At 46.4% G+C, this 21,837-nt stretch overlaps 2 protein-coding genes and 1 long non-coding RNA gene across 12 annotated transcripts in view; 1 reads left to right on the top strand and 2 right to left on the bottom strand.

Moving 5' to 3' along the window:
- Nucleotides 1-16,331, bottom strand: part of LOC119235644 (uncharacterized) — a 28,443-nt gene extending 12,112 nt beyond the window's left edge. For 3 of the 10 annotated variants that reach the window (XR_005122874.1, XR_008550183.1, XR_008550182.1), the window contains exons 1-5: nucleotides 12,741-13,137; nucleotides 11,443-11,690; nucleotides 10,881-11,051; nucleotides 8,601-8,806; nucleotides 4,576-4,696 (exon numbers count right to left, since the gene is read on the bottom strand). This is a non-coding gene — a long non-coding RNA (uncharacterized LOC119235644). Of the gene's footprint in view, nucleotides 1-3,667; nucleotides 4,028-4,575; nucleotides 4,697-8,600; nucleotides 8,807-10,880; nucleotides 11,052-11,442; nucleotides 11,691-12,740; nucleotides 13,138-13,391; nucleotides 13,431-14,347; nucleotides 14,475-14,569; nucleotides 14,659-16,289 lie in introns of those variants that run through there. The other 7 variants (XR_008550180.1, XR_008550179.1, XR_005122878.2 and 4 more) reach the window with 7 other exon arrangements.
- CSMD2 (CUB and Sushi multiple domains 2) overlaps nucleotides 1-21,837 on the top strand; it is a 512,752-nt gene that overhangs the window by 228,376 nt on the left and 262,539 nt on the right. The gene's annotated exons all lie outside the window — the stretch shown is intronic.
- Nucleotides 16,727-17,480, bottom strand: HMGB4 (high mobility group box 4). Its single transcript, XM_037499128.2, has one exon. It carries the CDS (start codon nucleotides 17,308-17,310, stop codon nucleotides 16,756-16,758), a length of 555 nt encoding a protein of 184 aa, XP_037355025.1. The 5' UTR covers nucleotides 17,311-17,480; the 3' UTR covers nucleotides 16,727-16,755.

Genomic DNA, 21,837 nt, shown 5'->3' with positions numbered 1-21,837 from the left:
AATACCCGGCCAAGGCCTGTGTCTACCGAGGAATAGCAGTCAAGAGAAAGGGGGTTGGGGGCCTCCCTGGTGGCGCAAGGGGGTAAGATGCAGCACTGTGGAGCAATCCACAGCCACTGCAGCGCAAGTTTGATCCAGGGAGCTGCCCGCATTGGGCAGCAGACCTCTTCTGACTCATCTGCTACTCCCCTAAGCAGTGTATTCAGTCCATTCACCTGTTCTGTTCCCCATTCTGTCTCTGGTGGATCCTCTCTGGCCTGCACCCTGGCTCTTATATGCATAAATGAATAAATCTTTTTTTTTAAAAAAAAAGAGGAAGGTGGATATATTTCATTTCTCTTGTCTAAACACTCTCAAGTGGGAATAGCAGTGACAAAGGCAGCTTTAGATAGGGTATGAGATTGCAAGTGTTGTGTGCTCAACAGACAAAGCAGATGCTTTGACACCATCTCATTCAATCATCCACCTTCACCCAAGTCATTCAATTACTCTGGCTACTCCATTTCCCATCTCCCACCAAAGTTCTGCCATAACTCTGTGGATACCAGCACTCACATTTGACTCCCCACCCTCCATAAACTGTTTAATCTCAGGCAAGTCTTTTAACCTCTTTGAGCCTCCTGTCCTCTTGGTGGGGTTATCAATGGGCACAACCTTTTTGGAAGATAGTTTGATAGTAGTGATTAAACTGTAAAAGATACTTTGGACTTTCAGGAATTCATTCCAAGGAAACAGTGGGAGGTTGGTGTAAAATGATCTAAACAAGGATGCTTATTTAAGTGTTATTTATTATAGTGGGGAAAAGTAAAACAATATACATCCAGCATTAATAGTTCAATAAACTGTGGTGGTGGCTAATAAAACACACAGCAATTAATTTCAAAGGATATACAAAGAATGGAAAAGGCTTAATATGGTATTAAGTGAAAACTGAATAGAGGGAACTAAATATAAATGAATGTATATGAATGAAATGTTTTACACATATACATATAAAAGTCATTTTTAAAAGAGACGACAAGAAATAATATTAACACCATGAGCTCCAAATGGGGTGTTAACATATTTTTATGTTACAGTATTAATATAATATTAATTGTAAAATTACATCTTTTATATTACATATTCTATATTATGTTTATTATTTTGTATTAGACATTGTTTATGGTTATATATATTTTTGTATTTTCTAAAAGTTTACAACAAGCATGTTACTATGTGTGCAGAAAATTTAGTGAAAGTTAAAATACGTAAGATAGCTCCCACCACCTACAGGATGAAGAACAGGCTTCTTAACAGGAATTTTATAATCTGGCCCCAGCCTAAGACAGCAGCTTCATTTTTGCCAGTTCTCCCCATTACCATCAGCTCCCCAAGTCCATTCCCATGTGCCTCCCTTTAGCTACTCCAAGCCACTTGCCGTTCTATAAATACTTCATGACTGTTCCTCCTGTCACGCCTTCATCCTTCCTGTGTTCCTCTGGAATGACCTTCTCCACATCTCTCAAGAACCAATTCAAGTATCTTCACCTCTCCCTTGACAGTTAATTATCTCCTGTTCTTTGCCTCAGCAAAACTTTATATATACTTAACAGTGACTCCTTTCCTGTCTGTCAGCCCCACTTTCCCTTTCTTCAAGATTTTGTTGGAATTCCAAGGAGGGAAGATTAATTCTGTCTTGGAGAGTCAGGATAGGCTTCCCAGTGAGGAAAACTTTTGATCAGCTTCCCAAAAACTGAATAGGAGTTTGTCAGATAAACCAAAGATAATAGACACCTCACATAACCCTGGACCAAGTTCCCAATTGGCAAGCCCTTGTACCATTCCTATCCTATCCCTGTCTCACTGCATGCTGTGCTATATGAGGGGGTGTGTCTCTCCTCTACCAGATGGTAGGTCCTTGAGGGCAAAAAATGGGCCTTATTTTCCTTGGAATATTAACAAGTACCTGAAACATGCTAGGCATCATGATACCTCTTTGTCCCGGAATAGGAAGGTCTGTAAGTACCAACCCAATAATTACCTTTCTCCTTGTCTTAGTGAAAATGGGAAAAAAGACCATATGCTTGTTGCCTCATATTTCAGGTTTCAAATATGGGCCCAGAGATACTGAAAATACTTTCTAAATTGTCGGCCGATGTGAACCAAATTGAAGAAGTTGCTCATTGGGTGGGTATTAAGGGCATCTTCTACAACATTTAGATTTCATTCTGGTATAAAAATCCCACCAATATAAGCTTTGCTTCCCCTTTAAGCAACATGCTACACTTTCACAATGATGCCTTTGAAATAAATCCTGTTTGAGTAATGTTTCTGTTGGACTCATAAAATCTTTATGGCAATCTTTTCTCATCTCATAGACTATGATAAGGAAGAGAAAAATAGAACCATTGAGTTCGAAGTGGGAGCACAGTATCTTTTCATATGTGGGTCACACATTTAATGTAAACAGTTTTTAAATGCAAATCCAGTGCTGACTACATATTTGCTCAAAAATTCCAGCTCTGTCCAAAGTGCTGAATTGGTGAGTACTCTCTGATTAAAGAGTATCAATTTGGGTAGAAGGTTTGAATATATTAAAACATTCAGCAATAACTATACTAGGGATAAGAACACAAATACTGGCAGAAATGAAATACAGATAAACAACTTAGTCCCTATGAGAGAGCGAGAGCGAGAGCGAGAGAGAGAGAGAGAGAGAGAGAGAAATTGAAAGAGCTGAGCTCTCAATTCAGAGCTTTGACTCAGAAGCATGCTTTAATTCAACACACAGTTTTTGTGCAGCCACTCTGAACTAGACATCGTACTAAGACATTAAATGAAGTAAATCACAATCCTTGGTCCCCATGATATCATAAACAGTACTTGTTCAACCACTGACCAGCTGTTGACTTTGCACAATGTACTTAATCTTTCAAGCCTCATATTTCTCATTTAAAAATTTGGGATAATAGGCATTCACAAGATTACTGGGCAAATTAACTAAGGTAATGTTTGCAAAGCATTTTGTACCAAATTTAACATATTGTAAGCTCTCAATGAATGTTACTTGTTAGTATCAGGCGCAGCACACTGTGCTAAGTTCTTTATATCTGTGATGTCATTTTTTCTCTCATTTATCTGCATCAGTCATGTGGGGTAGGTTTTAACGTGCCCTTTACAGAGGTGAGGAGAGAATAGAGAAGAATAATAGAGTTCATTAACTTGGCAAGTTCACACAGTTAGTCAATACTATGGACAGAATTCAGGGCCAGTTCTTTTTGTCTAAAGCAAAATCATGTTCATAGTTAGGGTGATGGTGGTAAAAGAAGGATCTGAAAACTAAATGTCCATATCAACAATCGAGGAAAAGCAGATTCTACCCTCATCTGGCTGATGTTTTTAACAGGGCCTATTCTAAGGAATTGACACATGACCCAGGTGCTTGTGAATTTTAGGTCAGGGATACTTGCTGGTTGATGAAAGTGAGGAGAATTAATCCCATCCCATCAAGAGAATGGGGCCAAATACCAGCCTTCTGAAAATAGTTTCACCAGGTTTCCCCCTATCCCAACTAGGGAGCAGGAGAGGGGAGCAGGGACTGGAGCAGTCAGGTAAATGGAGTAGGGTTAACTACAAAGGCAGAAGGGGCTCAGGGATTAATATCCCTGCACACATGGCAAAATAGATGAGGGTGAGGGGGCTGCAGGCTATTTCTACTTGACTAGAGAAGGGGTCGTGATGGATTGTCTGCTGCTTGTTCACCGGCATTGGGCCAGAGCAGGTTGAGCCTGACTATGTGGCTAAGCAAAGGCTGGGCATATGCTGGCATTACAGAAACCCCTTTCTCATATACTCCATTTAGAACCTGCAGCTGAGAGAATCTGTGATTGTTCTGGTTTGTGTCCTGTGGAGCTTCTGAAAGGGGCTTCTGAATTAATGACAACACAGTGCTACCTCAGTGGTAAGAATGTGCTTTTTCTTTTAGTCCAAGAGCTTATGATTCAGTCTTGCAGAATTCAAATAAATATTCTCCTTGCTTTCCTCCCTGTGGGGAATATAAGGCCACAGAACACAAAAGTACCCTCATCCTCCCCCCAAAACTGCCCAATAAACAGTGGGAGCTATTTGAACTCCCTTGATTGAAATTAGAAAGGTCACATCTCAGTAGTATCTTTGGGGCTGGCTTTTCCAATTCGTGACAATCCTGGGCTATCCTGGGGCTTCCCTGAGGTGCCCTTCTAGCTCTGACCTTCAATGGGTGTCCTTTAAACCCAGAGTGCCTGGCCAGCCATCAGGCAGGTAAACGGATCAATGAGGGCTGTTTGTGGAATTGTGCTCCTCACACCTCTGTGTCTGCTGCCTTCCGTCCCAGCCGCTGCTGTCAGATCAATGAGGGGAGCAGATGGCTGTGCTATGACAGAACAATGGCTCCTTTACAGGGACTTTTCTCAGTCCTTTTCCTTCTCCTTCAAGCTGGGGAGGTCATGGTCAGCCCTGCCCCAAAACCCAGCCACTCTGGGGAAGCCCGTGTTGGCTTCTAATAAAGGTCAGCAGGAATCTCTGCAATGGACCACTTGCTGGTCTCCCACTCACCCGTAGTGCCTGCTGGTCTGTCCCCATTAGAAGTGGGTGTGGCTGGTCCCACCGTGTGTGCGTGGAGTCCATGGGCCCTGGCCTCATCGTCCACCGACACTGAAAGAGCAGGCATGTTGTCCTGGAGGAAACAAAACAGGAGATTCAGATAATTTCCAATGACCCACCTTCATACAGTCATGGCCCCAAGGGAGAGTTCTGGTTTAGGAGTCCAAAGGGCTTAATGAACCCATACATAGGACAGAAAGTTCTGGAGAGCAATTCTCTCAAGTGCTGCATAGTGTATTCCCCTTCTCTCTGCTTGTTAATCAGTCCACAAGGTCCCAAACATAAACTCCAATCCCTGGATCTGCCTGACAGTCCAGCTCTAGGGACCCAATTGACTGGCTCCCAGTTTCTACATCTCTAGATTCTAATTATCAAAGGGGTATATGATTGGTCAGCTCATTAGCTGTTTCAAATCCTTGTCCAATCAGGTGAGACAAAGAGGGGGCTGGACTCAACTGGGGCAAGCATTGTCATGGGAGTCCCTGCTCCAGTGGTGGCTGGGAGGACGGTGCTAAGAGGACAAGCAGCCCAAGGCACATCTGCCACATTGGTTTAACCTTCCCATCTTCTATTTGGTCTCTCTCAGGAGGTAATGGAGAAAAATACTCTTTTCATCTACCTCCTTGAACTAAACAAAGTAAGACAGAGTAAGGGCCTAGCTCTCTGTGAAGAGAACTCAAGAGCAATTTCAGGGTGTCCTCGTGGCTACACTATTGTCTATCTGGCTTTCACAGTCTGCAGAAGGAAACTCTGTAAATACCACGGATTACTGTGATTATTATGAATCCTCTAAGCAGCTGAATTTCCCAAATTCTCAGAGTTGTAATGCCTTGGGATTTAGAGATATAATTAAGAGCAGATGAGGCTCTGAAAGGTTGATGTGATGATCTGGAGTTGTAGCAACAGCAGAGAGAGAGTGGATGTGGGTTTCAGGACTTCGTCTTCCCCCAGGAGGGTGGAACAGGCCTGGAGGGGGGGTCAGTGGCCCACGAGCCCTTGCCTCCCAACTTCCCAGAACTGATGACCAAGCTATTAACCCACTCAAGAGGAGTTAGGACTAGGCAGCGCTGAGTCAGCCCTGGACCATGGTTCTGTGACCACTCTGAACAGCTTCCTGCTGTTGCAGGACCCAAGAAGAATGGCCAAGCCTGTCCCATTTCCTCTCAGGCAGCCATTTGCCATTTGCCTTCTACTCACACATCAGTCTTGCCAAGAGCATTAGGTCATTCCTCCACCCCCTTCCACCCCCTTTACTTTTGAGTCATTTCCCATTGCTTTTCTCTGACTTCCATGCTTACTGAGAGGCACAGAAATCCCGATAAGGCATTCTATGTTTTATTTGATCTATCGACCATGGCAGCCTGAATCTATATTATCTGTCATGCCAAGAATGTTTTGACCTTCTAAGGGGAAATGAGTGTTCTCCAAACCAGAGCCAAGCAAGCAGCTTAGATCCTTCCACAAGCAAAAATCTGAGACCTGGTGAGTTACCAGGAATTAAATCACCATCAAAATGTGACTAGCATCTTGAAGCCCTTGCAACATGGGAAGGGAAGCACAGTGATCCAACAGCTACCATGAAGATTACAGAGTGAGATGCTAGAGCCAGAATGCCTGTGTTTTGCTACTTGATTGCTGTGTGACTTCAGATAAGTTGCTTAACCTTTCTGTGCCTCCATCTTCTCACCTGCAAAACAGAGGTTACTATACCATTGCTGCCTCATAAGGTTGCTGTATTACAGGAGTCAATACACGTGAGAAGCTTGGAACAGTGCCTGGCATGTAGTGAGTACACAGCATGGCACCTGTTGTTTCTAGGCATTGTGTAGGTGCTTTACACTATGTCTTTCTCATCTATTCTCATAATTACCCTGGAAAATAGATTTCTGTAGTCCCGTTATGCAAAAGAGGAAATTGAATGTCTGATGTCTAATAAATTGCCCAGGGCCACATAGTATGTAGCAAGGACAGTGGTTATATCAGACTCCAAATGCTGTGTTCTTTCTATTTCACCATCTTTGGTCTGTCCCCTTCATGGTCAGCCTGATTTCCGGTAATAATCCCCACTCCCTTCCAGCTCCCTCAGCCCAGTTCCTTGACACTCAACCAAGTTTCAGTGATCCTAGAATCACAGCACCACTTCCTACTTCTGACAATTATCTGAGCCTCAGTTTCCTTATTTCTGTAAGCTGGCACACTCCTAGGCCTGCTGAGAAAGTGAGCTGTGGGCTCTGTGGGCCGGAAGCCCACGCCCATGCCAAGACCTTGATGTGCTCTTGAACATCAACATCAACACCAGACAAGGCCACTGTGTGACTGTGATGGAGTGAGACACAAACAAGACCTCTTCGTAGTCACTTCTGAGACCAGACAAAAACAAGAGAATTACCAAAATACAAAATGACCATGCATTCCCCTCCCGACCTCCATCCTGATGAATGTGAGTGACTGCTGCTGCTTAACCAATGACAACTGGTCATGCTGCATTCCTCACACCCTCTAATATAATTTATTAAATGCCCGATCATAGAATTTCACTTACTTCCAGACAATATCTAGTCCAGAGCAAAGCTCTGCCTCCTTGAAACCTTCCCCAGATTACCTCACACAAGGCCAAATCCTACAGTAAGCTCTTTCCAGCATCATCTTCCTGAGACTCCCCATGGTGCCCTAGGCATGAATTCTCCCTCCTTGCCACCAGTCAGTGATCCCAAATTGTTCAGCTCAAATGAATTTATGGTAGGTTTTGACTGGTATTGCAAAGGGCTGACACTGCCTTCTGGATTTAAATGTGGCGATGGCTGCCCAGCACTTAGAAATGGGACCTGGGACATAGTAAATGCCCGATACATCAGTTATTAGCATATTTATTCCAACAGAGGCCCTTCTCCTTTGGACAGAGATGGTGAGCACCCATGAACTCTACTAACCAGTCCCCTTCTTGCAAGTCCACGCAGACACTCTCATGTTTTCCTCAGGCACTGTGGCCGCCCCTTTGTATGTCACAGACTCTACTCCACACCACGGCCCCCAAGTCCACAGGTTCATTGCCTGCGACTCTCAGGTCTGCTGTCTGCCCTCTGGGGCCTCCCCTGGAGGACATCCTCCCCCATGTTTAGACAGCAGAGAGGATAGAAGGGGACCAGGTCAGTAGTGAGTGGCAATAGGCTCCGACAGCCCTGGGAGAGAACACACTTTGCAAGTGGAAGTTCCCTCACCCACTTGCCAGGGCTGCACGGGCCAGAGAAGCCTGGCTCGATTCTCTAGCACAATTGTATTCGCAGCTGCATCCACAAGGGGCTGCCCCCAGGCCGCAGAGTTCTCCAAGCCCATTGCTGCTAATTGCAGATAATGCATTAAAAATACAGAGCTGCATCTGTTCATTGCAACATGAATATCGAGGAAATTCCGTGGTTTATAATGACAGGGTGTGAGGGGAGGAAAATACTTATTCTGCCTGCGGGCCAGAGGCACAGCTGTGAGCAGAGAGTTGGAGGTGTGGCTTCTGGTGCCCGATAAGTTCTCTGGATGCTAGCCAAGCCCTTCCTTGGAGGCACCAAGGGAGAGATCCAGGTATTTCTCTGGAAATGTCAAATTATGCAACCGGTCAAGTACAGAGTATGTGTCCAGGGTCATCTTCAACTCTGCTGTCTACAGTGTTCTGAGAGAAGGGGGGATTCCTGTCAGGAGCAGGACAGGTGGACCTTCCATGAGCCTGCCATTTCTTTTCCAATAGACATGCGCTGAGTACCTAACCTAGGGTACTGTTCCTTATGTGCAAAATGGGGGTGTTTAAAGTTCCTGCTTCATTGGGGTTAAGAGAATTGCATGTCTCAAACAGCACCAGGCATGTGCTGTTTGCCAGTATGCCAGTATGGCATAGGCATCCAATAAGCACTGATTAATATTATTTTATTGCCTGTCAAACATTGTGTGAGATCTTAAGGGCCCCGGGATGAATAAAGCAAGATCCTTACCTTCCTTTACAAGATCGTTACCATCCTTTACAAATGTGATATGCAGTGGGATGGTGATGTGTTATGGGAGCACAGAGGAAGGCAATCAAAGAGGGCTCCCTGGAGGAAGAGACATCTGGTCTGGTATCCCGGAGGACAGGTGGAAGTTTAGCAGACCTAAAAAGTATGAAGGATGGTCCCAGTCTGACGCAGCATATACAAAGACCCTGTGGAGAGAGTAAATGTTTCTCGGGGAAATACTGTGTAGCAGGATCTTAGGGTGGGTATGTTAAACATCTATTGCTATGTAACAAATTGCCCTAAAGCGTATGTCTTGAAAAAACTTATACTTTCTGTGTGTTAGGAATCTGGGTGTGGCTTCAACAGTTCTCTGCTCAGGTTTTCTCACAGGATGCCTCAATCGAGGTGTCCACCAGCACTGCAGTCACCTCAGAGCTCAACGGGGGAAAGAATTTTCTCCAAGTGTATTTACCTGGTTGTTTGAAGACTTGAGCTCCTCAGTGCCTTTGACAAGACACTGCCCTCCCTCCTCTGCCATGGGGCAGCTTTCAACATGGCTGCTCACTTCCTCAGAGCAAGCAGAAGAGCTAGTACCACAGGAGTCCGAGCTTTTATAACCTAGCCTCAGAAGTGGCAGCCTTTGCTTCTGCTGCATTTTATTCTTTAGAAGCAAATCACCACATCCAGCCCACACATAAGGAGGGGGTGTACAAGGGCATGATGCCATGACACAGAGACCACTTAGATCATTTCATCATTTCTCAAGCTACACACCCGCCCTCTCCCCCAGAGATTCACTGAGCTCTTTCCTCATGTAAAATTCAGTTCCCCTTCCCTAGTGTCTCTAAGTCGCCCTCCCATGGGAGTGTCAGTTCCAAGCCTAGAATCTCCTCATCTAAAGCAGGTTTTGGTGTGAGCATGGCTCTTAGGTATAGTCTGTAAGTGCAGGTGCTGGATCTCTGGTTACTCAGCATCTGTAGAAAGGCAAGACTAAAGAGACGCGTTACCTGCAGCATGCTCCCAAACGTGTAGCAGGGGGCTAGGCATGAGCGGTAACAACAATAGACAGTCCTGCTCAATAAGGGTTCAACTGTGAGACCTAAAGAAATCCCTGGCCCCTAACCATTCTGAAGTCCAGGAAAATATTGGAAGCGTCTTGATTAGTTTCAAAATCTGGGAATAATTCTCCATGACTCCTGGCTCCACCTTCTGAGCTGGCTTCCTCCCTCCAAGTTACGCCTTGCTTCGTGGGAAGCTGCACAGATGTGAAGTTTCCTCAACCTGCTTCCTGCTGAGAATTTCTGGAGCCCCCTGACCTCTTTTACTTGGGGCTGTTCTCTTTCATTGCAAGCTGACTGTGTCGCTTCTGCTAACAGTTTTCTCATAAACTTTGTGGGTTTTCTATAAATCTCATTGAGATTCACTCTATCACACGAAAGCCACACTCACAAATTTCTTTGAACTAAACCCTTTTCTACTTTGGGCTTCTGCTAAGATGGCCAAGGGACAATGCTCTTATGCTTCCCAGAAGCCCTATGCTTTGATCTAGAGGATCTGTGAGGCCCACCCTAATCTTTTTAAAGGGCCTTTATGTGACTGAATAATACTATGATCCTTTCATCTTCCCAAGGTCTTAACTGAAGGCTGTACAGTTACATCCTCAGTTTCATCGCCAGGCCATCCTCCTTGATAGTGCTCAAAAGCCATATCTTAATTTTAGCATCTTTTGCTGTCTTGGGAGGCTGAGACTTTTCAAAACTATCAATTCCTGTCTCCTTTTTGCTTAACAATCTTTTCCTCAATTTCTCTCTCTTCTCATCTAAGCAGCAAGAAAGAACCCAAACCCAGCAGGCATTTTAACACGTTGCTGGCACGTGTCCATACCTCAATCACTACGTTGATAAGGCACGTGTCCTGTTCTCCCATACCACTACGCATGGGTGTCGCCAAGCTGGGGATGCTGCTGCCTCATGAGGATCTCCTTCCTCCGGGTTCCAGGAACAGGTTCCTCACTTCCTTCATGGCCTGCCCTGGCAGCATCCTCAGAGTCCAGATTGCTCTAACAAGCTCCTCAAAATATACCCGGCTTCTGCCTACTGCCTGATTCTAAAATTATCTCACACTTTTTTTTAATAGTTTTCATGACACTGTCCCTCTCTTGATACCCAAATCTGTGTTCATTATCTATTTCAGTGTGTACCAAATTACCCCAAGCCTTAATGGTATGAAACGGCATCTATTATTTTCATTCCTGTGGATCAGGAATCAGGGGCAGCTTACCAGACTGTTGCAAGCTATAGTAGAGGTGTCCTTGGGGATGGAGATGATCCACTTCTAGGCGTGCTATGGTTGTTGTCGGGATTCAGTTTCTTATAGGATGTTTGACTGAGGGCCTCTGCTCCTTGTACATTGAGCCTCTCCACAGGATAAGAGTTTTAACACATCAGTTTGCTTTAAGCAAGCAAGAGAGAGTGTCTTTTGTAGTCTAATCACTTCTGGAGCAGTGACCTGCTATCACTTTTGCCCTATTCTATTCACAGGAAGTAAGACACTAAGTCCAGCCCATCCTCACAGGAAGGAACTGCACGTGTGAATATGGGAGGTATCTCTCCTCAGGGACCACTGCAGAACTGTATCTGGGGACATGGCAATGGCAAGGCAGCAACAGCCTGATTGTCCCATAGGTGATGGGCAACCCATAAAACAATTCACTGCTGAAGGGGCAGGGTCCTCATACAGGATTCAGCCAATCAGAGAAGAGATGGTAGGAAAGAAAGTGATGGGCAGGGAGAGCTGTCCCAAGGGAACTAGTCCAAGGAGATGGCCACCAGGCAATGCTCACCATGTCACTGCTAAGCCAACCCAGAAGGCAAGGTCAGCCTGGAGGGGTGCGTGGCTCCCTTTAGGTCTCTTGCCAAGCTTTATCCTGCTTCAGCTCTTTTTTGTTGTCCTCACTTCTCTGAACCATCCTGTAGAGATCGGGGCAGTCCTCTCATAAGACACTTCTTACACATCAGGCTTCATTTGCAATGATGCCCCAGACAGTTCCGGTATCTCCCACACACCTGAAGGGCAGGTGTCATTTATGGACTGTGATTATAGGTGAATGACAAAACAAGAGAGTCCAGTGTCCTTGTGACTTCACCCTGATGAGTTTGCCCTGTTGTGGAGCTGATCCCTAACCTTACGGTCCTATTTATCCCCAAACAACTTATGCTTTAGTGGAGGCTGCAGCCAACAAGAAAATCTCAATGCTGTTGTGTGACCCACATACCAATCAATTGTTTTACAACTGGGATCAACTTCTCTGTTGGGATTTGAGGGAAACCCAATAAATAAATATATGGCCTCCCATCCAGTTCAGAATCAATTGGCAGAAGCAGGAGGAGGGCAGGTGGGACTAGTCTGGCACCTTTACTACTAGTGAACTGATTGGGGAGCAGACCCGGCCACACTCTGCAGCCAAGTTGGGGAGCGAAGAGGAAGAGCAGGGCAGCTGTTCCCCTACACAGCTCCCTTGTGGTGTGAATGTTAGGGCTGCAAGAGGAAAAAGGACTCCTCTGTGTTCCTGGGACCAGCAGCCTGAGTATCACCTGGGGAACTCAGAAATGCACACCCCAAAAAGGAATCAGCCTCTAGGGCTGGGGTTCAACAATCTGTGTTTTAATAAACTCTGAGGTTATTCTAATGCAGACCCAAAGTTGAAACCCCTGATCTAATGGAAGCTGTTCACGTGGAAATAGAAGACCTAGGAAGAACTATGCCCTGGAACATTCTGTCACCCAAGCTCAACTTTCCTTCATCCCTGGGAATATGAATCAGAGGAGTTTCACTTTCCATATTTAATTTCTCTGGTTATCTCCATCAAAAGGGAAAACTGTCGTGGGTTTGGTATTGGCTAGCTTTCCCTCTTTTTCTGGCAGAATGTGGAGGAGCTGGCATCCCCTTGTCAGTACTCGGTGGTCTCCGAAGACTCTTCAGTGACCAACCAGTAACTGATGTTAATATGGAAGCAGCTGGGTCCCCTTGTGCTTTCCCTATTACACTTAGATTACTCAAAATAAACTTGCCAAGGCCTGCTCTTCCCCAATCTTATCTCACCCACTTACACCACCAGTCACCCTGGCATCCCTTCTGTACCTCTAATAGGCCATGCTCACTCTTGCCTCAGGACCTTTGCACCTCCTGTCCTGCTGCTTCAGGAACTCTTCTTTCAGATATGGCATGCCAGGATCCTTCTTGACCTTTAAATCTAAACTCAAATGCCATCTCCCCTGGCTACCATTGACTATACCCTCCACCCCACTTGTCATTACTTATCTCATTACTCGGGTTTATTTTCTTTGGAGCACTTGACACTATCAAAATATGATGTTGTGTGTTTTTTATCTGTTGACTGATCTGTTGGCATCTCCCCCACACTAATGTAAGAGGTCAGAGGCCTTGCTGTATTCTTAGTGCCAGAGCAGTTCATGTATTCTCCAGCACACCTGTCAGGCAGGTGCTGCTTGTGGGCATGTGATTAGAGATGCATGACAAGAGGAAAGAGTGCAAATGGCTTTATGACTTCACTCTGATGAGTTCACCCTGTCCTGGAGCTAACCTTAAAGGGACAGAAACTGGTCCTGTTTGTCTCCAAACAACTGATGCTTTGCATGCAGGCATAAGAGTTACATATTTGTTGAATAAATAAATAAATGAGTACAGAGAAAGGGTCTAGGAGGAAAGATTCAGAGTAGAGTGATCAGTCAACAAGAGGGTGATGGGAGCAAAGATGCACCCTCCACTTACCCAGGCAGGGGCACCTGAGCCAGGCTGAGTAGGTCTGGAATGCGGGTGCCACTCCAGATTTTCCACCTGCTTTTCCTCTCGCCCATTATCATAAGTCCAGGCTCCTCCTTTGCTATTATTACATTACAATTATTATTTTTTTAAAGATTTATTTATTTTTTATTTATACAAGCACTGGGTACAGTCAGAAGCGCGGGAGGGTGAGAGAATTCACCAGAGCCAGAGCAGGGAGCAGAGCAGGCAGAAGGACCAAAGCACACTGCTGAGGGGAGCAGCGGGCAGCAGGAGAGGTCTGCGCACCATGTGGGACCCTCCTCTGATGGCCGGGGAGCAGCCGGGTCTCGAACCGGTGCTGCAGAGGCTGCGGGCAGCTTCGCAACCCAGCACTCAACCGCTGCGCCACCGGAGAGGCCCTACATTACAATTATTAAACACCAACCATCTCACAGACTCCTGTCATCTTTTTTCATAAGGGGGTGTTAATGGAGTTAGTTTTCAGCTGGGGCACTATAAACTATCATCAAAACTCTGACTTGGCCACCCACACACACATACTCACACAGAGAAGGTGATATGAGGGCTGGGGCCCAATAGCATGGGCACCCTTTAGCCAGAGAAGAGTGTGGTAGGACACACAGCCACCACCTGGCAAAGCCCACCCTTGAGACTAGACAATAACCCAAGTAGAACTGCCACAGAGCAGTACAGGGAGGACTTATTTGCCCTGGGACCTCCTCTACCTTCAAGAGGTTGGTAACAGAGGAAAGGACATTAAACAGGTCGAGGCCGGAGGGAGAAAGGCTAAAGACTGTTTCTTCTAGAATCACAGGGAATATGGCATTCTTGAGTACTATCTTCATTATCGTGTCACAAATGACCACACACTTAGTGGCATATGGCAGCACACTTTTCTTATCTCATGTTTTTTATGGATCAAGTGTCTTGTAACCGTTTACCTGTGTCCGTTACTTAAGGTCTCACAGGCTGGAATCAAGGCATTAGCCAGGGCTGACTTCTCATCTGGAGGCTCCACTGGGGAAGGACTCACTTCCTCACTCCCATGAATGCTGCAACCCTTAGTTCCTGTAGTTGTAGGATAGAATTAATAGATTTGGTGGGGGGAGGTCATCAGTTGTTGATCTGAAGCCACCCTCAGCTCATAGAGTTTCTCACAGTACCTTGTCACACCAACTTCCCCATCTTGACCACTTACTTCATCAAGCCAGCAAGGACAATCTCTAAAGAAATCAGCTATTGAGATAGTTTTATATATCATGACATAATCACAGAAGTCACAGCCCAGCCTGTAGGCTAGAGGCAAATGACAGTTTCTGCCTACATTTACCTGGAGGGGATCCTACCACAGTGTGAACACCAGGAGGGGGACAACCATCGGAGAGGGTGTCCTCACAGGGCCTATTCTATTAAAGGACTGTGCCACATGCTTTTGCATATTTATATCTTTTAATCACTAAAACAACCTTAAGGCAGGCATCAGCCCTTTGCATAGGTGAGAGCCCCAAGAGTCAGGAATGAGAACTTGCCTGAGGTCCTGCAGATCAGAACCACCTGTATCACAACACCAAGCTAACCTGTGCACACTTCAAGTCAGTGCCTTTCCAGTGAGGAGCAGGGGGAGGGGGCAAAAGCTGTAAGGGGCTAACAGCTTGCCAGAAACATGAGACCAGGAGCAAAAGATGGGTGTGGGATACATGTTGAGAAAGAGGAAAACTGAGAGCACTTATGTCTGATTATCTCTATTTTCTCAATGAAGCTGAAAATGAGGGTGTCTCCTGAGAGGGTGGAGGTTGGGCTGGAGGGAAAGCAGAGCCAAGTTGGCACAGCAGCTGTAGGGAACAGGAATGGGGAACGGGAGTCTTGCCAGCATGTGTACAAGGTTGCCAAGTGGGATAAAGCTGCTTCCCCCATGAAGACTTCAGTGGTCATCTTGGTGGGTGGACCCACTCCCGCCCCCAGCACCGTGTAGAGTCTTCCCTTTCCTCATCACACCTTGTACTGCTGTGCTTTATGCTCACACAAATTTCTTGGAGGGCAGGAACTGTGGGGGTCTGTTGTGCCTCCCAGTAGCCAACACAGGGCCTGCATGTGGGAGTCCACTACAAATAGCCCGATTCCAGACCCTACGTTTCTCTTGTTCTCTAAATGCTCACCCAGTTCTGAAATATACATTTTCACTTGTAATTTGCAAGTAAAAAATGAAACAGTAGAGTACAAAGTGAATAAGAATTAGGGCTGGCAGGAGCGGGAGTAAGTTTGTGCTTTTAGCTCAGTCTTTATGACATCAAATGTCAAAAGGGCCATTTCAGAATATTCCAGATCAATCTGTACTGATTGCTTTGAAATGTTACCCACAATATGCTGTTACCTGAGAAAGAATCACAATACACAGAAGGATCCCATTTTTGTCCAGTGATTAGTTTTGATTCATTTTAAGTGCCAAAAAATGGCAGAAAACCTAACTCAAACCCTCCTAGAAAAAAAACAAGTGCTCGTCTTCAGTGAACAGTCCAGGAATGTCCTGATTCCCAAGGGACTCATATTTTGGCCCAAAAATGAGCAAATGGGTGGCCTCCCCCCTATAACTCCTTGCTCCTGAGAGCCTCTGCGATTGGACTGAACTCGGGTCCTGAGTCCATGGGATCAAGCCCTGCTCAGGGTGAAGTCATAATGTGAGCAAGAGGAGAGAATAGATGTCTGCTGGATGGTGTGAGAGGCAGAAGCTGTCCGCTGTACAGGTTACACTCCTGCAGAAAAATGGCCAGCAGGGGCCTGCAGAATGATGCCGGGGTGCTGTCCGAGTGTCAGGGCTTGGGGCAGAGCCACACGCTTTCTGTCAAATCATTCCTGGCCCTTCATCCTGACTAGAGTGGGGCTCACCCCTGGAGTCTCTCGTCCTGGTCCATTAATAGCACCCGCGGCTTGCTGAGGGACCAGTTCTGGAAGTTCAGAAGAAACCTAGTCCCTCCGCTGGGCCTGAATTGAACAGGTCTTCTGGCCCTCCTGGTGAGGAAGGTGGCAGGCCTGGTGGCCATGCACCTGCCCCCGTGGAGTCCACCAACTGGAATAACGAGGAACCCAGCTACTCCTATCTCCACTCCTAGTCTCTTTACACCTGCAGTCTCCCACCCCACCTGCCCAGACCCAGCTCTGCAGGTCCTTGCCCACACAAATCCCTTTGGTCACCGTGGCCACTTAGTTCAATGCCAGTCCCTCCCCAGGATCACTTTCTGAACTCTTCACCTTGCCACTCACCACCCCCACCCAAAGCAATAGTAAGGCATCCAAATGCACACATGAGACCAGGACAGGTGATACAGATGAATGACATTTTATTCTTAATTCATCAACACATTTTTCCCTGTGTGCTGGTTCCTGGTTGACCCTGGATCTTCCTGGCCTTCCGCTCCTTGCGGTAGTCTTCCAGATCTTCTTGATACTTCGTTCTCAGGAGAGCAGCTCTTTGTTCATAGGGTCGCTTGTCGGTGTCAGTTGTTGTAGACCACATCTTCCCTGAGGCTTTGGCCACCTGCACCACGGACCAGCTCGGATTGTCCCTCTTCAGCTGGGCATAGTGGTCCTGGCAAAAGAGCAGGAAGGATGATGGTGGCCGCCGGGGTGCCTGGGGGTCCCGCTTTCTCCGTTTCTTCCTCTTGCCGGTGTAGTTCATCATCTCTTCCTGGTATCGGGCTTTGTCAAGCTTGGCCAGGGCTTCGTACTTGGCCTTTTCGTGCTTTGAGATGGACCTCCATTTTTCTGAACATTTTCTAGAGAAATCTTTAAAGTCGAGATAGGTATTTGGCTGTTGCTCTTTGAACTTGTTTCTATAATTCAGCAAAAAGTGGATGTAAGAAGAGACATTCACCTTAGGCCTCAGTTGGATTTGTTTACCCATATTCATAAGATCATTTTTATTTCCGGATGCAGTAATGTGGACAAGCAGAGACTTTTGTCCCCACACCCCAGGAACAGTCTGGAAGGTGCTCTGCTTGCGGTGAATTTTTCTCTCTGGTGGAGCTGCAATCAGGTGGGGGCCTTTTCAGTGGTGAGGACATTGTTGGGTCAGAGGCAGGGACTGTGACATCACCCACAGCTGCCCACTCCCTGCCAGCACCCGAGGCATTTGCATATGGGTCATCTCATTGGTTCATTGGCCACTGGAGGGTCTGTTTTGCTTCTCCTGAAGGATGGCAGTTCTTCTGGAACAGGCCCTGGAGGAGCTGCCTCTCTGGCTGTATTTCTTCTTGGCTTCCTGGAGGCAGTGGGCTTGGCTCAGTTTCTGGAGCCTCCAACCCCTGGTCTCTAGTAACGAGCCACGGGGTCTGCCTTCCTCACCGTAAAAGTGTCAGGATGCCACATCATCCCTTCCAAAGGCAGGCTGGAAATAATGAACACGAGGAGGTGGATGACTCCGGAGCTGTCACGATAAAATGTGAAGTCTTTCTGTTTGCCTTGAACGGTGGCAGCTCGTAACTGCACAAAGGGTTTAGTAGTAACTCTAAAAATAATCAGGTGTGACAGCTATGACTCGCTTCCTGTCAGGACAAAGTTGTCTAATTTAAAACCTGAGCACTTGGGCCCTAAATCTAAATTCCTCATTTCTCTGAAGAAATTGGGGTGGGGGGAGATGGGAGGAGAACCCTGAGATTTTACTAATGATACCTGAGTCCATGAACGTGAAATAGACTCCTTAGCCTCCAGAAGACCTCCCTACTGTCAAGAATCCCCATTTCTTGAGGATAGAGTGCAAAGCCCTCACAGCTGCACTCCAACTAGTTGGCCTCTGGCTTTCTGGAAAGACAGTTGCAAATATTCTACCAGTCTGGAGGGAGATGGGAAGCCAAAGGAGAGACAATGAAAGCCTCATTTATTGACCTTTGGAGACAGCCAGGTCCTTGCTTGCATGGATCTGGATTTACACAGCTTGGTTGATGATTGCACCAGATTTATAGGACTAGCACACCAAGCCTCATTAAATAAAAAGTCATCTGTTGAAGGTAAACCAGCCACTAACAGGTGGGAGCTTGGATTTGGACCAATTTGCATGACTACACTTGTGCTTCATCCTGTGGGCACCAAAATGTTGCTTCAAGGGCTGAGGGTTCCTCAGTGGCCTGAGAAGGAAACTTGCCTAAGATGGGAGCACATTTGGAAATTTTGCCAAGTCCTACCCCAAGGCTCCAAGAGTGACTTCAAAGTCCATCTTCTATAAAAGAAAGATGGAAATTGATTAGAGTCCCCAGCCCGGAATTTTAGGCCCAGTTCTGCCAGGAGGTTGACTGGGCTACTTACATCAGCCCCTTCCTTCCTGTGAGCCTGTGGCTTCTCCTCTGTGAGGTCAGTGTTGTGGACCGGCTAGGAAAGACCCTCCAGGTGACGTGCTAGGTTTTGCATCTGCATTTGGGGGCCTGTACGATATCAGATGCCAGCTGAGGACGTCTGCGCTAGTAGTAGGAGTGGATGACTCCAGGGACATTTCTCAGCCCAGGTAGTTTTGTTCTCTCTGGTTCTTTGTCCCAAGGGGCCAGAGGTTGACTCACTGGTTCTTTGGACTTGAATTGGGCTGCAGAGATGAATGGGATCAGCTCCATTTTGAGATGGAAGGATGGGTTGTGAGGAGGACCTTGTCTAACATCTATACATGTTCATCAGATCCTACTCAGATTCACAAAAAAAAAAAAAAAAAAAAAAAAAAAAAAAACACCAAAACACTTCCAGCTACTTATCTGTTTGTGGCTTTCCACTCCTAAGATCTGGGAAGATTAACCTATGATAACCATCTGAGCCTAGAAGATCTCAGAAGAGAAGGCAGAGGAAGATAAAAGCTAAGGCAACCCTTTGGTATTCAGCCACACTCCTGACTTGGAGGGCTAAGGCAGGTGTTCTTTAGGGGAGCTTAGGAGGATAAGCACCTATGGCTTTGGGAAATCAGTGCTGTGGATGCTGGTGTCTGAGGCTGACCCCTTCAGATCCCCTTTCCAGCCTTCCCCACCCTACTCTCTACCCTGGGGAATTCATCTATAGGAGTGAACCCACATCAGTGAACCCTCATCCCAACCCATTTGGCTTCCACTTCAGTTTGGCCAGTGGAGACCTCAGCAGGAGATCAGGGAGAATGGAAAGGGAGCTCAAGGCATTTATTGCCTGTCTGTCTCCCCACAGTCACCTGGAGCTGGCTCTCCATTCCCTGTACTGCAGGTCCTGGCTCCGCTGAAGGTATCCTCTCGTCCCAGGCTCAGGAATTCTCCCTCTCCTTGTCTGCTCTGACTGAGGGTGCCTTTATTAGCCTCGAGGACTCTGCTACCCTTTGTGACTTCCCTGCACTTGCCCTTACCTTTGTAAATAACCTCTTCATTAAACACTCCTCAATTTAGAGTAATTTGAGTGGCCATCTGTTTCCTGCTGGAACCCTGATCGATGCGCCATGTTTCTAGCCTACTAGCGTGAACAGCCATGGAGGTGCATAAATAAAACAAATGTGGGCATCAGTCCAAGGTAGAAAGGTCTGGAGCTTCTGGAGGCCCAGATGCTCAGCAATCACCTGGCTAGAGGGCTCTGCGAGGCAGGCGTGGCTAGCAGGGCAGTGGCAGGACAGGCCCACAGGACCACAGAAGAGGCATCTAAAATCTTATGAGGTGAGCACTAGGCAGGGGCATTGGTCCAGAGGGCCGGCTAGGAAATAGTCAACTCGGTGTTGTAGCTCTCAAGTAGCCATAGACAATGTGTATGCAATGGGCATAGCTGGGCCCCCATAAAACTTTACAAACACAGGTGGTAGGCTGGGGTTGTAAATCACCAACTCCCTCACCCCCAGCTAGAGATGTGAGTTAGATATATTCAGATGTTTTGATTGAAGTCTGTAGTAAAAATACATAGTAGAGTATGACCCATTTGTGCACATACGAGATTCGAGGTATTTGCATAATATGATACGTGCCAGTCTCTGTTCTATGCACTTCACCACCGTCGAGGCATCTATTTAATCCTTCAAACAGCCACGTAGGGGCTGTGCTATTTTTATCTACTGTAATGATAAAAGGGTTTTTAAACATGGAGAGTTTACAGAAACAAAAGTTTACTTATTACATGCGTGATGTACTCTTTTCTATTTTGTTACGATCTCTGTTTTATTGTTTTACGTGCAGCCCACTGACTGGTCTCATGACCCAATGGGTCATGGGTCACAATCTGTGTAGGAATTTGAAAAACACTGAGTGCTCCCACCTCAGAGACTGTGATTTCACTTTATTTGGTGATAAAATGAAATAAAAATTAAAATGTGGTCTTGGGAGCCAGCGAACTTGAGTTCTAATTCTGCCTTCCCCGCTTACTAGCTGGGTCACTGTGGGCCTTATCTGAGCAGCAAGGTGAATAAAAGGATGTAAAAGAACTAGTGGAAATGATGGGATAAGGATGTCTGACCCCCCTCTTATCCCATGTATGGGCGGAACTTAGGGACTTGCTTCTAATGAATAGAGTGTGGAAAAGGAAGTCCTTTTACAGTACAGGAAGCTGCAGGTCCCACCAACCAGGTGATCAAAATGACCACCACCAGTCACAGACCATGTTGCTAGCACATCCCTCCTACTATGATGTGATAATAAGATCATCTCACCCTGGGGTATCTTCCATGCCCCTGACCTAATCCTGTGAAAATATCGGCCAAATCCAATTTAAGGGAGTATCTACAAAATACGTGACCATACTCTTCAAAAGTGTTAAGGTCTTGAGAACACTAGGAAAGCCTGAGAAACTGAGACATATTGGAGGAGAGCAAACAGACATGACCTCTCTCTGCCATGGGAGAGCTGGGGTGGATCCTGGCACCACATACACACACACACAAAAAAAAAATGTATCAGTGATAAAACTGGGGCAGTCAGAACAAAACCTTCCATCAAACAAACTGTCCTGACACTGATTCTTAGTTTTGATACATGCACCATGGTTTATATGATGCTAATTTTAGGGGAAGCCGGCTGGGGAGTATACAGAAAATTTCTGGACTATTTGCAGCTTTAGTCTCATTTCAAATGAAAAATGTTTTTTAAATCTCTGCAGCTGACAGACATGGGCACCCAGGCTTGAGACACCCGGCTCTTGATCCTTCTCCTGGAATCATAGGGCAGACTTTACCCTCAATTGCTGCCAACTATGCTCTTGACACAGCATCTGTCAAAGTGTTTCTCAAATTTGGGGCATGCTGGAACCGCCTGGGGAGCTTTTAAAAGTCCCATTGCTCAGGAACAGCAACAGCAAGCCCCAGAGCCAGATACCTGGTAGGGGCTCATGATGAGGGCTTTGCTGCCTCCCCCCTTCACACACCCCTCCTCCTGCGGACTGGGAATCTATGGCTGCACTTAACCTCTGAGTGAAACGTCTGCGGTAGGTAGGGGCGTGGTTCTGCAGTGATTCCTCATTCTAAGCC

The sequence above is a fragment of the Talpa occidentalis genome, unplaced genomic scaffold (assembly GCF_014898055.3).
Source record: "Talpa occidentalis isolate TD23 unplaced genomic scaffold, MPIMG_talOcc4v2.1 talOcc4.9, whole genome shotgun sequence".
In the NCBI taxonomy this organism is placed as follows: Eukaryota; Metazoa; Chordata; class Mammalia; order Eulipotyphla; family Talpidae; genus Talpa; species Talpa occidentalis.
The sequence above is the reverse complement of the archived record's forward strand: the minus strand, read 5'-3'. Positions and strand labels throughout refer to the sequence as shown.